Source organism: Trachemys scripta, chromosome 14 (assembly GCF_013100865.1).
Source record: "Trachemys scripta elegans isolate TJP31775 chromosome 14, CAS_Tse_1.0, whole genome shotgun sequence".
Lineage (NCBI taxonomy): Eukaryota > Metazoa > Chordata > Testudines > Emydidae > Trachemys > Trachemys scripta.
The window spans coordinates 3627112-3642327 of record NC_048311.1 but is presented as its reverse complement, the minus strand read 5'-3'; the positions used below and the strand labels follow the sequence as shown (position 1 = coordinate 3642327).

At 43.1% G+C, this 15216-nt stretch overlaps 1 protein-coding gene across 1 annotated transcript; it reads left to right on the top strand.

Moving 5' to 3' along the window:
• Positions 1-233: 233 nt before the first annotated feature.
• On the top strand, positions 234-9572 carry LOC117887181 (L-amino-acid oxidase-like). The gene is made up of 7 exons (XM_034789511.1): positions 234-304; positions 2676-2890; positions 4331-4443; positions 5349-5550; positions 6291-6359; positions 7823-7959; positions 8789-9572. The coding sequence occupies exons 1-7, from the start codon at positions 268-270 to the stop codon at positions 9354-9356; spliced, it is 1341 nt and encodes a 446-aa protein (XP_034645402.1). The 5' UTR covers positions 234-267; the 3' UTR covers positions 9357-9572.
• The last annotated feature ends 5644 nt before the right edge of the window (positions 9573-15216 follow it).

Here is a 15216-nt window from a genome sequence, read left to right as displayed (position 1 = left end):
GAGGAAGGCAGATAAATGTATAACCTGGATGTATACAGGGGACTTACCAGAAAAATAACTAACTTGTGTTCAAGTCACTTTGTGTCAACTGATCAAAGGGTGGGACAGAAAGAGACACAGAATTGTGTCAGACTAGAAATTCATTTCCCTAGAATTATTAATTACATCTCTTTCAGTATTTGGAACATACTGATTGGTAGGAAGTTTTGAACCACTTTCTTTTCTGAGACCAGCTGGTTCAGGCTATAAAATGAAAGTGCTCACTAGATGACAAGAGCTGCTGGTGGAAACATGGACAGATTCTGTAAGTGAAACTGCTGCGCTGGGATAATTGCTTTGGGGCTAGGAAAGGATGTGTGTTAGTCCATCTTCAGCTGCTTTCTTGTTTTGCATCTTTCTCTTTCTTTTAACCTCTCACTTTTTTTCATTCTTATTTAGATGAATATGTCTTGGGCTTTGTTTTTCAGTGCCTCTTTCTGCTGCCTTGAAGTTGATTCTCACTGATTTCAATGAGCCTTGGATCACGCCCTCTTGGTGGCAATGTGATTTTTTAAAAAGAGGATGCATACCTGCCTTTGTGGGTATTTTATGGAAAAATTTGGTCACACTAAGGGCTTGATCCTGAATGATTGAAAGCAATGGCAATTTTGCTTTTAACTTCAATGGCAGAAGGATTAGACTGTAGGACTTTACATGAATCGATTGCTGTTAATACTGTGTAACCCTCTGAGAAAGTGCCATCCAATAATATGCTGGCAGGTCCCACTTACAACTGTTCCAATGCCAACAATGGTTCCATGAGATTCCTCATGTGAGTCAGGCTTGTAGGATCAGGGTTTAAAGCAAGTCACGTTGTTCAAAGGAAATTTTTGGTACTGTTTAGTTTCTTGAGTGAAACTGGTGCCTGTTTGAGAAGAGAAGAGAAAAAAAAAATCTTATTCTGTGGTTCTTTGGGTAATAGCTTCCGCCTGAAACTGGAAACTCTTGAACTGTGTTTTTCTTCACTGTGAACTGAATTTATATGCACTGCTGGTGAATCTGTGTATAGTTTAAAGGATTGTTCTGAATGGGCTCTGATCTACCCTGCTGTTTCTCAGGGCATTTCTAGAAAAATAAATTTATTTGAGGAGCACAGAGAGGTCTAATCACCAATATTTCCAAAATAGCCAATCGAGTAAAAGCACTGTAGCAGTGTGGAGATTCAATGACTTTAGTGGGTGCAAATTTAGGTCAACACTGAGCCCTTTTGAAAATCTCACCGAGTGTGCCTTAAAGTTTTATTTAAATGTCTTTAATATTCCTTGTTATAAATACTTTTGAACTTTACAGTTAAGTAGCACCCTTCACTACAATCTTGTCCACACTGGGGAAATGTATTAAAAGATTCAAACTGGTTTTAAAATCAGTTTGAAACTAGTTAGAACCACAATGTAGACAAGACTCAAGCAGCCAGATTCATTCTTATAATTGGTTTACTTAAGCATCCTGATAGCCAAATTATTTAAACTGATTGTAAATATGATTATGGCCAACAACAAACTTATCAGCCCTGTGGCTCCAACTGATTTTGAAACTGGTCTGAATTTTTTGGGAAAAGATCTGCAATGTGGACAAGACCTTAAAGTTAACAAAGATTTTGTGTCTATTGGGCCAAGACTTTTAACAATGACTAGTGATTTTGCATGCCTTATTATTTCACAGACCCTAAGTCCAGAGGGGAACATTGTGACCTTCTAGTCTGACACCTGCCTAATTCAAGACATAGAATTTCATCTTCTAATTCCTGCATCAAGCCCATGTCTTGTGGTTTAGCTACAGGGTAAAGAGCAATTTCAGTGTGCCCCAGTTGAGGCATCTTAAAGGGGCTTCATTTTTCAGAAAAGGCTGGACACCTGTTATCTGAAAATGTGCCCCTTTCAAGTGTCCCATGCTGATGTCACACAACATCACTTCTGAAACTCTTGCCCATTATGTTTATTACATTGCAGCTCCTCTCCCCAGGTTGCTACCCTGTCCCTAGGGGTGAGGTATGGCACATCACGGGTGGGACTGACAGACACTCTACCAGCAATGAGTTACATATTTGAGCTTCTCTATCTAGGCTGTCGACGACTCCATGTGTGGTGGATCCAAGAGGTCTCACCCAGGCCTCTCACCTTCATTGTGCTATGCACTGTGCAAAGATGTTTTAAGTGACAGCCCATTTCCCAAAGATCTTATAATCTGAGGGTAACCATGGTGGGGTGTGAGCAGCAGGAAGGGGTTCCTGCCCCTAACATGATTCTGTCCAAGATCCTAGGAATATACTCCTCCCCATCCCATGCTGCCACTGCTGTGGATACCATTCTATTTTTAGCATGCTAGCTCAATAAGAGGGAGCACAGGTCTGTCTACTCAAGCTGGAAATGACACATCCATCTCCAGTGTAGACATACCTTAAAATGATCGTCTTTGTATTCTGGTAATGTTAGGAGCTGGTTTGCTCTTATGTATCATCTGGCAATACTCAAGGCTGGTTTGCTGCACACCCTTGTATGGATTTTAGCTCTGCTGTGGGCTGATTGGTGTCATTTCAGGGATGCCACCTGCCATCTGGGTTTCAGAAAATTAATTTGCTTCCCTGACTGCATCATTCATTAACTACACCTCACTTCTCTTTGTCCATATGTCCCCAGCGCTTTCCAGGCTGTTTCTCCTTGTGGCTGTACTATGGTCTGAGAGTTTCTCTAGATTTCCTGAACCTTGCCTTGATGATCCCGACTACGATGAGCTGGTGAAGATTGCCGAAAACGGGCTCGGAAAGGCAGCTCATCCAGTGAAGGTGGTCATTGTAGGGGCAGGCATAAGTGGACTCACTGCTGCCAAACTGCTCAGAGATGCCGGTCACATGGTAATTCTATGCACAGAGAGATGTCAGAGCAAGGCAGGGAGTCAGTGCTGGCTTGAGTATTTTTCATTATTTATTTTCTGAGGAATAAAGGTTAAAATGAAACAAGGGGAATTCACAAGAACTAAGAAAGAAAGAAAGAAAAGGCTCATTAACAAAGGAAGAGATTTTTCAAAGGCAATAATGGGACTTTAGGTGCCCAACTCCCATTGTATTTCAATAGGATTTAGGGGCCCTCTTCCCATTTCTGTCTTGGAAGATTTCCCTGAACCTTCATTAATTAAAAGCTGGAGGAGTTACAGTAACTATCGTAAGAAATAGGAAAAGGAACAAATCCCCCAAAAGCTACAGTTTCAAAATTACCCTATCCATTCGAAAGTGGCAAGTCACAGGACTATACTTTGAAATGTCAATATCCGTACGGAGCATACATTCTCTCACAGAAATCTAAGCATGTGAACATTGATATGCTATTGGTAGCCTTCAGTCTGCCTTCTTTTTATGTTCTTTTCAGGCCAGAAATAACGGGTGAATTTCAGCCCAGTGGAGACATACCTTTAAATGATTTTCATCCCTGTTTACAGAAGAGTCAGTGCAAGACTTATGAGCTATTTAACTCCCACATAAATCCATTTTTCTTTAAGGCCAGGATGTGCGTAGAAGCCTAAGGAGTTGAAAATCCCAGTCCCAGTTATTTGTGAATTCTAAGGACCCTGAGGCTTTGGAAAACTTACAGGCAAAATGTACAAACTTGGGTGCTTAAAGTTAAGCACTTACAGGAAGGTTTTCAAAAGCACAATAATAGTTAAATGCAGCTTGAGAAAATCCCTCAAAATCCTTATGTCGACATGTAAGGCTCAGACCTTGCCTACACTATATATTCTTTGCCAGGTTAGCTATTCCAGCAGAGCCGCCTAGGTTAGATGTAGCTTATGCTGACAGAAAGAGTTTTTTCTGTCAGTATGGTACTCCACCTCCCCAAATGGCGTTAGTTGTGTCAACAGAAGCACTCTTGTGTTGTCCTAGCTATGTTTACACTGGGAGTTTTGCCAGCATACTTACGTTGCCTGGGGTGTGTGGTTTTTCAACCTGACAAACACAGCTAGGCCGACAAACCCTGGTAGTGTAGAACTGGCTCTCAGATTTTCAGATGCACTCAGAGTTGGCATCACTCTGCTCCCATTGACTGCAGTGGGTGCAGTTCAACCAAGATGGAGTGCTTTTGAAAATCCCACCTTAAAAGGGTGCAATTTTCAGAGGTACAATGTACATAATGTTAGGAACTGGTGGGTGCAGAGCCATTAGGACACTTATTTAGGTGCCTGAATGTAGATTCAGTTACCTAATTTTAGTCACCAAGGTTTGAAAGTTTTGTCCTTTGTGCCTAAAATTGTGCAGCTGCCACATAAGTGAGTGGAAATGATGTTCCATGCTTGTTCCTAGGTTACAGTTCTGGAAGCCAGTGGTCGTGTGGGAGGACGAGTCAGGACCTATCGAGATGAGACACAAGATTGGTATGTGGAGTTGGGAGCCATGCGTTTGCCAAGCACCCACAGGTAATACAGTTTCTACTCCTCAGCCATGTAAGTTGTTTGGTAAAGGAACAATCCAGTTTTGCAGAATTCTGCTATTGTTAGGGATAAGATCAAACATCCTAAAAGAACTTGCTGCTAGATGTAATATTTCCTGCCGTAATTAGTCTCAATGACCTGGGTAGGATTATGGCCAATAGTAAACAATGAACTGAGCAATAAGTGTTTTCAGGATTAGGGCCTCGTTATGGAACTGGCGGCTTGTGAGTGCATGGTCGAACTTCCATGAAACCAATGGAATAATTCCAATTTACGTTAATGGAAGTTGTATCAGGCCCTGAGTCAAAAGAAAGCCAGACAATAGATATGGGCTCTTCATTAGCCAAAGTGATTTGAAATGAGTTGCATTGTTTCATAAAACACTGCACCCAATTGTTTTGTGAGGAAGTATAAGAACAAGAATAGAATAGCATAGAATAGAATCTTTTTCAGCACAATTATATGGAACAAAAGCTTATTAAAACAAACAAACAAACAAACACAAAAAGCTGTATCATAAATATACCCTAACTACAAAGGAAACTACCATGAACTGAGACTACAATTTAGAAGCAGAACAACTAGATGAGATTATTATAGTCAACATCTTTGGTTACCAGTCAATATGCCAAGCCCTCAGCTACTATATAGCTGGTAGCCCCCTTGTAGTCAATGGAACTACATCAGTTTACATCAGGATCAGGATCTAGATCTATCTATCATATTCCTACAGCATTAATAACATTAGTTGGAATCAGGAAAGTTCAATAAGGGAATGACACAAATAACATACTTACAATTGTATTATTTGTATACCCAGTAGAGAGTATAATTTATTTTCTTATTTTTGACTCTTTTCCCCCTTTCTCTCCCCTTTCTTTCTTTTGCAGTATTGTTCGTCAATTTATTAGGCAATTCTCCCTTACGCTAAACAAGTTTTCTGAGACGGATGACAACGCCTGGTATTTGGTTACTGGTGTCAGGACAACAGCTGGGAATGTCAAAAAGAACCCAGATATCTTGAGTTATACTCTGGCTCCCTCAGAGAAAGGCAAATCTGCTAAGGAACTTTATGAAGGAATTCTGCAGAAGGTATGTTTATTGGTCGATTGTATAAAGGAAAGTAAATTACCAGCCTGATTCTGAAAAATGGCCCTAACTTCTACTGCAGCACAGGGGGTCTCTTCTTCTGTAGTATGTGCTGGTCTCCTCGTCTCTTTTCCCAACACATCCCTTCTCAAGACCATTCCAATCCAGAATACATCTGGTGTTAGGAGAATCTGAGCTAGAATTCCCCTTGTTGTGGTATGAAGGGGATTTACCAGGGCAGATTATCTGGCCCTGGTTCTCTTTTCACTTTCACCCATGTGAATCAGGAGTAACGACATGTGATCTCTCACCCCTCCCCCCCCCCGGACCTGTGGGTGCTTGCCACTTCTGAAAAGAAACACTTGTTTTTGATTCCTACACAGTGAACTCGGGATCAAATCCTGCCATTTAACTACAGCAGGGCTGGAGACTATGCCATGCAACTCAGTTCCATTCACTGGGGTCTCATGGATACACACAGGAATTAGGGTCTAGTAGATAGGGCATTGCATTAGGACTTTGGGATCAGTTGCTGCTATAGCTATGTGCTCTGTGAAATGGAGCTGATTCTTCCCTACCTTAAAAGAATATTTTGGGACTAAAATTCATCAGTGATTATGAAATCTGCAGATATCATGCAAGTATCTGCCTAGATAGATAGGAGAACAGAATTTGGTCCAGTGTTTTTGTGAACATATTTCTCTTTCTGTCTATGAATGTTTCCATGCATGGTTCCAACACAGGCCAGAGAGAAGTTCCAGAGCACAGATTGTGAAAAGTTGCTGGATCGGTATGACAGCTTTTCCACCAAGGTAATGGATATGGGCCTTCAAGTACCTTTAAATCCAAATATTTAGGGAAAGTCTGAAATTATTGCTCTGAGCAGGGCCGACTCCAGGCACCAGCCAACCAAGCACGTGCTTGGGGCAGCATCTTGTAAGGGGCGGCCAATCTTGGTTTGGCAGGGCAGCGCTCGTTTTTTTTTTTTTTTGGTTCGGCGGGGTGGCGCTCATTTTTTGTTGTTGTTGTTGTTTTTGTTTCAGCGGGGTGGCGCTCCGGGGGGGGGTTGATTTTCTTTTTGGTTCAGCGGGGCGGCACTCGGGGGGGGGAGGGGGGCTGTTGTTTTTGGTTCAGCAGGGCGGCGCTGGGTTGTTGTTTTTTTTGGTTCAGTGTGGCGGCGCTCGCGTGGGGTTGTTTTTGGTTTGGCGGGGCAGTGCTTTTTTTTTTACTTGGGCGCCAAAAAAGTTAGAGCCGGCCCTGGCTCTGAGAGTGGTGTAAAATGCACCTGTTTATCCCAATTAAACCTAATGATACCAGTTTTCATGTCGAGGTTGACCTTTATTCAAAGCACCAATAAAGGAATGAGGGAAAACAGCGTATTATGAAGCTCTGCACAGTCTATTAGGATTAGCTTCTCCTTTTGGCAGCCTCAGTGGGCAGGGTTTTGTTTGTGCCAAGATTTATGGAAAATAAAGGAAGAAGTGCCAGAAATTTCATATTTCCTTCAATTATTATTTTAATATTGTTATGCTGGAAGGTGTTAATGGTGGCGATCAAACATATCTTTAGTCTATATGTTAGCCACAGACCTGGTTAAAGTCGATGGGCATGCTAAACACATTTCATTCAGGTAAAATGGAAGAAACAATTAAGCTCCTTTCTGGAGTTAGATAGTTGGAGGCAGTGGAAGCCACTGTGCAAGGCACTATCAGGCTGCATGGGTAGGCCAATCATAAGCTAAGCTGTGGGGGTTGATGGTTTCCCTAGGATTGATTGCAGACGTTAGGTGGTTGATTGTTTGCAGTTGAGTCTGTGTGTGAGAGGGGGAGAAAGCCAGGAGAAAAAGAGAGTAGCAGTGGTTAACATGGCTGTTTGAGACAACAAAAGATAGAGCTTCTTTGGGTCACAGTATTTGCTGGAAATGCAGACTTCGATTGCTGAGCAGGGACATTGCCTCCAGTTGACTGTTTCTACTGTGTTCAGGGAAACAGGACTTTGTATCCATTCTTTTTAAATAGACAGGATTGCAGCAAAGAAAGACCTGACTCACATCATCAATCTCTCCTTCAAACAGAAAGAACCAAGCAAGGCCTTGGATATTGGCAATGGCTCAGACCAAAAAGGAGCAACAATATCATCACCATATAAAACTTGAAAATAACCCTTTATCTTCTCCTTCTTCATGATAGTCAAATCTTTCCCCAATGATACCTCCATAAATGTGCCTCTTGTGCCTAAAGAGAGAACAACTTTACTCCCTTTCCTCCACTCCCAGGAGTACTTGATTAAAGAAGGGAATTTAAGCCTTGGGGCTGTACAGATGATTGGAGACTTGATGAATGAGGGTGCTGGATTCCACAGGTCATTTCTTAACTCTCTCATGGAATTTAATATCTTCTTTCATGAAGACGGGTGAGAAACAAATGTACTTAAATTGCAAGGTTTTTGGGGTGTCTACATTGCCAGTGGGCTGCCCATGGCAGTGAGTCTTCTAGGAGAGGTTGAGAGATTTAGGCTAGTGGGGATTTTACTAGCACTATACATCTAGCTGTGTAGACAGCACTCTGAAGTTGCAGCTTGGGCTGGAGCTCGGGCTCTGTAGCCTTGGGAGATGGGTGGGCTTAAGAGCCCAAGTGGCAACTTGAAAGCACTGTCTACACAGCTATTTCTATAGCGCTACTGAGAGCCCCACTAACCTGAGTCTCTCGACCCAGGCTGGGAGTCTTGCTCCCACCAGCCGTGTAGATGTACCCTTTGTGTGACTGCAATGTGAGTAAATAACTAAATAATATCCTTCTTCTTGTAGTTGATAGAGGCAGACACTCCAGATTACCAATGGGAAACACCCCTTGCGGCAGTTAGAATGTGCGGAGAGAAGCACTCTCTGTCATCAAATGGGTCATATTGTCAGCAATATAGTCCTCGATTCCTTAATCTGGGCCATAATTTTGACTCACCCTGTGCAGCACAATCTGAATTCCCCAGCATTGGCTGAAATTCCCCTCCGGGCCCCAGGTCTGTGTATCACTTAAGCCTCAGTTCCCCCTTCTGTAAAATGACAATAATAAACTTTTTTTTTTTTTTTATCTATCTTGTCTAGCTGGAGCATAAACTCTTTGAGGCAGGATCTGTCTCAGACACAGACCCTATTTCAAAGGGGCCCCACTTTGTTGTCCCTAAAAGCAATCGTAGTACTGCTACTAATGTAATTCTTTCACATGTCACCTCTTATTTCTTTCAGTTTTGATGAGATCACAGGGGGATTCGACCAATTGCCCCTGGCCTTCTACCGGTCTATGCCTGGAGTTGTCCAGCTGACCTGCACAGTAGAGCAGATAAAATACATTGGTAACAAGGTCCAAGTATTGTACCATAGTGCACACGACACATGTAGCCCCTCCTCAGTGATGGCTGATTATGTCCTTGTCACAGCCACAGCAAAAGCCACGAGACTTATCAAATTTTTGCCACCGCTTTCCTCCAATAAGACCCATGCCCTGCGCGCCATTCACTATGCCAGTGCCACCAAGGTTGCCTTGGCCTGCACTGAAAAGTTCTGGGAGAAGGATGGGTTTCGAGGTGGGCCGTCAATCACAGATCGTCCTTTTAGATTCATCTACTATCCCAACCACAGCTTCTCTAGTGGGGAGGGGGTGATTGTGGCTTCCTACACGTGGAACAACGACGCTGAATTCTTTCTTCCCCTGAGTGACAAGAAGTGCATTGATGTGGTACTGGAGGACCTGGCAGAAATCCACAACAAATCCACAAAGTATCTCCGGTCTGTCTGTAATAAGCATGTGATATAGAGATGGAACCTGGACAAATATTCCATGGGAACATTTGCCTCATTCACCCCCTACCAGTTTGCTGACTATTCCGGGCCTTTTGTTTCAGAATGAATGGAGGGTCCACTTTGCAGGAGAACACACAGCCCAGCCTCACTCCTGGATCGACACTGCTATGAAATCTGCTGTGAGAGCAGCAAGGAACATCCACGTAGCTAGCAATCTGTCATGGGGGAAACATCAGCTGCAGAAGCAGCAAGAACAACAAGAGAAGAAGCAGGAAAGGGATGACTGGGTTCAAAGAGTTGAACTTTAATTGCTTTATGGGTGTTTAAGGAAGGCACAACTGAGGAGGGAATTAGAAACTGCACTGCTAATCTCCTTCAGGGGGCCAGATCCTCAACTGGTGTAAATTGGTGTATTTCAATTGAAGTCAATAGAGCTAAACCACTCAACACCAGTAGATGATCTGGTCCCAAATCCGGTGTATGTAAATTGAGATTGTTCTGTCTCCTTTGAAATATTAAATAGAACTACTACAGTATACAAATCATTGGTTTCATTAATCAAAATCATTACTGATCAAATACAAAGCACTAACCTGTTCTTTATAAATAGAAAAAATAATTGTTCTTTAGCATCCTATCAACAAAGGAATAGATGGAAATAATCCAATATTGTTTTTATTTTGTTCATTAGTTGTAAAGTATGATATTTTGCAGTAGTGATGCTATGGAATGAGAGAACAGCTTATTCCTAAACCAATTCTAGTCAGTTACACTTTTCAAAACATGTTTCTAACAGTGCAAATAAACAAAACCAGGCATGCACTGATGGCCTTAAACCCTAGGCCCTGTCTAGACTAGAATTTTTGTTCATGTCATCACTAAGGTTGATTGACATGTGGGGAGAACTCACATGATGATGAATGCAAATATAGATACTCCCCAGATGTATGTATGTTGGTCATGGTTCAATTTAGGGCTCAGGAACCAGATCGGGAAACAATGTCTGTGTCACTGAACAAACAAGGACACAAATTTTCATCTAGAGAGGGCCCTCTGGGTGATTTCTTTTCAAAGAAAATGTGAATTAACCCCCCCCACACACACACACCCTTCTATCTGGGCAGGAACTGTACCTTTCTTAGCTGGGCCACACACTTTAAAACAATAGGTATGAGAAGCGGATGAAACCCCCTTTCAGGGGGTGCTATCCCTCCAGCCCCACCCCTTCTGCCTGAGACCCCCACCCTTCCCCCCCAGCTCAACCCCTGGAGCTGCAAGGCCCCCTCAGCCCCCGCGATTGGAGGAGCCACGGCTGAACTGCCCCGACCCCCGGGCCGCCCTGAGCCATCCTGAGCCACCCCGGCCCGGGCCACCCTCAGCTCTGGGCCACAAGCTGGCCTGAGCCCCAAGCTCCGTGTGACCAGGTGGAGCTGAGCCCCTGCCAGCTTCCAGGGAGAGGCGAGTGAGGAGGGATGCAGCAGGCAGCCTCACAGAAGAGGGAGGTGGAGGAGAGGAGGGACTCACCAGGCAGTAGCAGGCGATGCGGGTCTCAGGGAAGGCGGGGAGGAGGAGAAGAGGGACGCAGTGAGCAGTGGGGACTTCTGGGAGAGGGGATTGGAGTGGAGGAGAGGAGGGACTCAGCCAGGCCGCAACGAGTGGTGGGGGATTTGGGGCAAGGGGCGGAGCATGGCCAGGAAGAGGCGGAGCACAGGCGAGGCCACCACGGCCCAGGTGTCTGGCGGCAGCTCTGCCAGGGGGGTCTTAGTCTTCCTTGGCCTATTATACCTGTTGTGCATAGCCATAGGCATAGTTTGACTTCTATATTTGGGGGGGTAGCTCCAGTCAGGCAACATAAAAGAGGACAGGTCACTCTTATAGAGTGATCTGGATTGCTTATTAAGTTGGGCCCCAGCAAACAATTTGCACTTCAATATGACCAAATGTAAACTCATACAATTAGGCACAGAATGCAGGCCAAAGTTATAGGATGATCACCCAGTGGGATCTGTGCTGGGGAGAGGCCTTCATAAAAGTTCCCTCTGTGGCCAGCCAAGGTGGGACTTTCGCTGTTGGCTTGAACTAGCCCCCTAAGTCAGTGTGTGTATGGGGGTGCAGCTATATACCTGTCTCCTATGTAAATTAAGCATGGTGGAACAAAAAACAATGGAAGCTCTATTTGCATAGAAATCACTGGATGGATGCTAGAGGGGAGAGCTCCTACAGGCTGAAAATGAGGGGTCCTTCAACTAAGATGCGGGCTGAAGTTGCTGGGAATTAAATATGGGAGAGAAACCTGCTTGATCAAAGCATGCATCTTGCTAGATTAAGTTTTAGACTTTTAGAAGCATGTTTTGCTTGTAACTCTTTCTAGCTTTATTCCTTATACTTGAACTCACTTAATCCTATGTCTATTTTGTTAGTAAATTATTTTCATTCATGCCATAAACTGACTCATTGCTATGTTTAAAGGCAAGGGTGTATTTACGCCCATTTAAGTTAGTAAGCTGTGATGTGCTTTTGTGTCTTCAAAGCAACAAACAAACCTGATTATTTCTCTGAACTATCCGGGAAAGGGCTGGACATTATGGGGCATATGGTTTGGGGGAAATTTGGCACTGGGAGTGTGTTGGAGTCGTCTTGCTGGTTGTAACCAAGCCTGGTGGATGCCAGAGCGTAACTGGTGTGCTGCTAGCAGACGGCTGGGGTCAGTGTCTGTGGGACCAGGGTTGCAGCTATACACAGACACTCAGGGTGTGACCTCACACACACACACTGTCACACACTCCCCTCAACACACATACACACACTGTCTCTCACATACACACACTCTCACACACATGCTTTCTCAAACACATGCCCCTAACCCACAAGCATTCTTTCACACAATCCTTCAAGCCCCACCCCACACTGTTTCTCACATACACACAATCTCTCACACAGTTCCCCAACACACTCTTACGCACATGCACACACACAGTCTATGTCACGCCCCCCAACAGAGACACACTCACACGCTTTCTCACACACACGCAGTCTCCATCACAGTCCCCGAAACACTCACACACACTCTCTCTCACACACATACACACACACACACACACTTGAATTATTATTTTTGTTGTTACTTCTTGTTACTTCCTGTTGCAATGCACAAGGCACATATAGTCTTTATAATTTTATTCTTTCAAAATTCGTTGAGGATTACAGTGCTGTTATTTTAGTTTTTCAACTGCTCTGTTCATTTCATCATTTTATTTCTCTTATGCTTAAATTTAATTCTTTGAGTAGTGAGTTCTAAAATGCCCAACCTGTCCTGGTTGGAGTAATAATCATTATTACTTTTATTACCATATTGTGCTTTGCCATTCATTATTTAAAATGGTATAATCAACTAATAGTATCCGTCTAGAATGTCAATTAGCTTATACAAACCTTAGCAATGCCAGTTTAAAACACAATTAGTTAAACACACACTGGGCAGATGAAGGTTACTTATTTGCAAATTGTACTTTTAGTTATATCTATAAAATAGCTTGAAATTTGTATGAAAATAAATGCAGTTCCAAGTCTGATACTAACAGTAATGATTGAGTTAAAGGTTAGTGAGTCACGGACATGATTGTGCTCAGTAAACATAAATGCTAAAATAATTAGAAAAATAAATTCCCCCTTGTCATAACTATAAAGGGAAGGGTAACAGCTCTCCTGTGTACAGCACTATAAAATCCCTCCTGGCCAGAGACTCCAAAATCCTTTTACCTGTAAAGGGTTAAGAAGCTCAGGTAACCTGGCTGACACCTGACCCAAAGGACCAATAGGGGGACAAGATACTTTCAAACCTTGGGCGCAGGGGGGGGGGGAGAGGGGGAGGAAAGTTTTTGTTTGTGCTCTTTGTTTTGGGGGGTTGTTCGCTCTTGGGACTAAGAGGGACCAGACATCAATCCAGGCTCTCCACATCTTTTTGAACAAGTCTCTCATATTTCAAACTTGTAAGTAAACAGCCAGGCAAGGCGTGTTAGTTTACCTTTGTTTTTCTCAACTTGTAAATGTACCTTTTACTAGGGTGTTTACCTCTGTTTGCTGTAACTTTGAACCTAAGGCTAGAGGGGGGGTCCTCTGGGCTCTTTAAGTTTGATTACCCTGTAAGTTATTTTCCATCCTGATTTTACAGAGTTGATTTTTACCTTTTTCTTTAATTAAAAGCCTTCTTTTTAAGAACCTGATTGATTTTTCCTTGTTTTTAGATCCAAGGGGGTTGGATCTTGATCCACCAGGAGTTGGTGGGAGAAAGGAGGGGGGATGGTTAATTTCTCCTTGTTTTAAGATCCAAGGGGTTTGGATCTGTATTCACCAGGGAATTGGTGAAGAGTCTCTCAAGGCTACCCAGGGAAGGAAATTAGCATCGAGAGTGGTGGCAGCGGACCAGATCTAAGCTGGTAGTTAAGCTTAGAAGTTTTCATGCAGGCCCCCACATCTGTACCCTAAAGTTCAGAGTGGGGAAGCAGCCTTGACACCCCTTCTTAATAAAAGAGGGAAAAAACCTTAACTGCATATGTTAAAGTTAAGTAAATACATTTTTAGTGAAGTGAAAAATAATTCACTAAACTAGAGCAGACAATGGCAGTAACACAGAGTGTGTCAGAGAAAGTAAGGAGGTTTTATTTCGCTCTCCTAAAGATAGTGCACAAAGTACCAAACATGTATTGCTGATATCTGTGTTAAAGATCCAGAACTGATCCCCCAAGGATTGGGATTGGGAATATCTTGTTGTATTATCTCTTGATTGTTCTAAATTCTTTAGCAATCTGAGATTTTTTAGAACAATTTTTGAGAATGGCCATTATCAGAACATCCCATTGTCCAATACATTTTGTGAAGGCCAAGATTATAACAGGGTTCAAAAAAGAACTAGATAAATGAATGGAGCATAAGTCCCATCAATGGATATTAGTCAGGATGGGCAGGGATGGTGCTAGCCTCTGTTAGCCAGAAGCTGGGAATGGGTGACGGGGATGGATCAGTTGATGATTACCTGTTCTGTTCATTCCCTCTGGGGCACGTGGCATTGGCCACTGTTGGAAGGCAGGATACTGGGCTAGATGGACCTTTGGTCTGACCCAGTAAGGTCGTTCTTATGTTCTATGTGAGTAACTGCTCAATCTTGTCCCCCATGAGGATAATCAGAAAATGTCTTGTCTGCCCTTGAAATGCTACTGCAGGATCTCTGTAGCTCTTATCTGTAGACGTAATTTATGCCAAATGGAGGGATTCCCCCATTGGTGTACATAAGCCCCCTCCCTGAGAGGTGGTAGCTAGGTCAACAGAAGAATTCCTCAGTTGCCCTAGTGCTGCTTACTCAGGGACTTGGGTTGGCTTAACTAAGCCAATCAGGAGTGTGGATTTTTCACATGCCTGAGTGACTTATTTATGATGACCTAATTTTCTAGAGCAGACCAGGACTTAGATATTACATAAGACAAGGAAGTGTGGTAGAATCAGGCCTGGAGTGACATACTATTTCATGAGAGGGTGAGTGGCTGGATTACATGCCCAGTTTCAGGATGAACCTGTTCTCAAAACAAATCCCACAATGGCAGAGAAATGGCTTATTTCACACTCATGTACTTCAACATCTGAAAATGTTTAATTCACATTTTCTTTAAAAAGAAATCACCCAGAGGGCCCTGTCTATACGGAAATTTGTGTCCTTGTTTATTCAGTGACACAAACATTGTTTCCCGAGCCCTAGATTGAACCATGACCAACATACATACATCTGGGGAGTATCTATATTTGCATTCAGCATCTTGTGAGTTCACCCCACATGTCAATCAACCTGAGTGACAAAATGATCAACAATTCTAGTCTAGTCA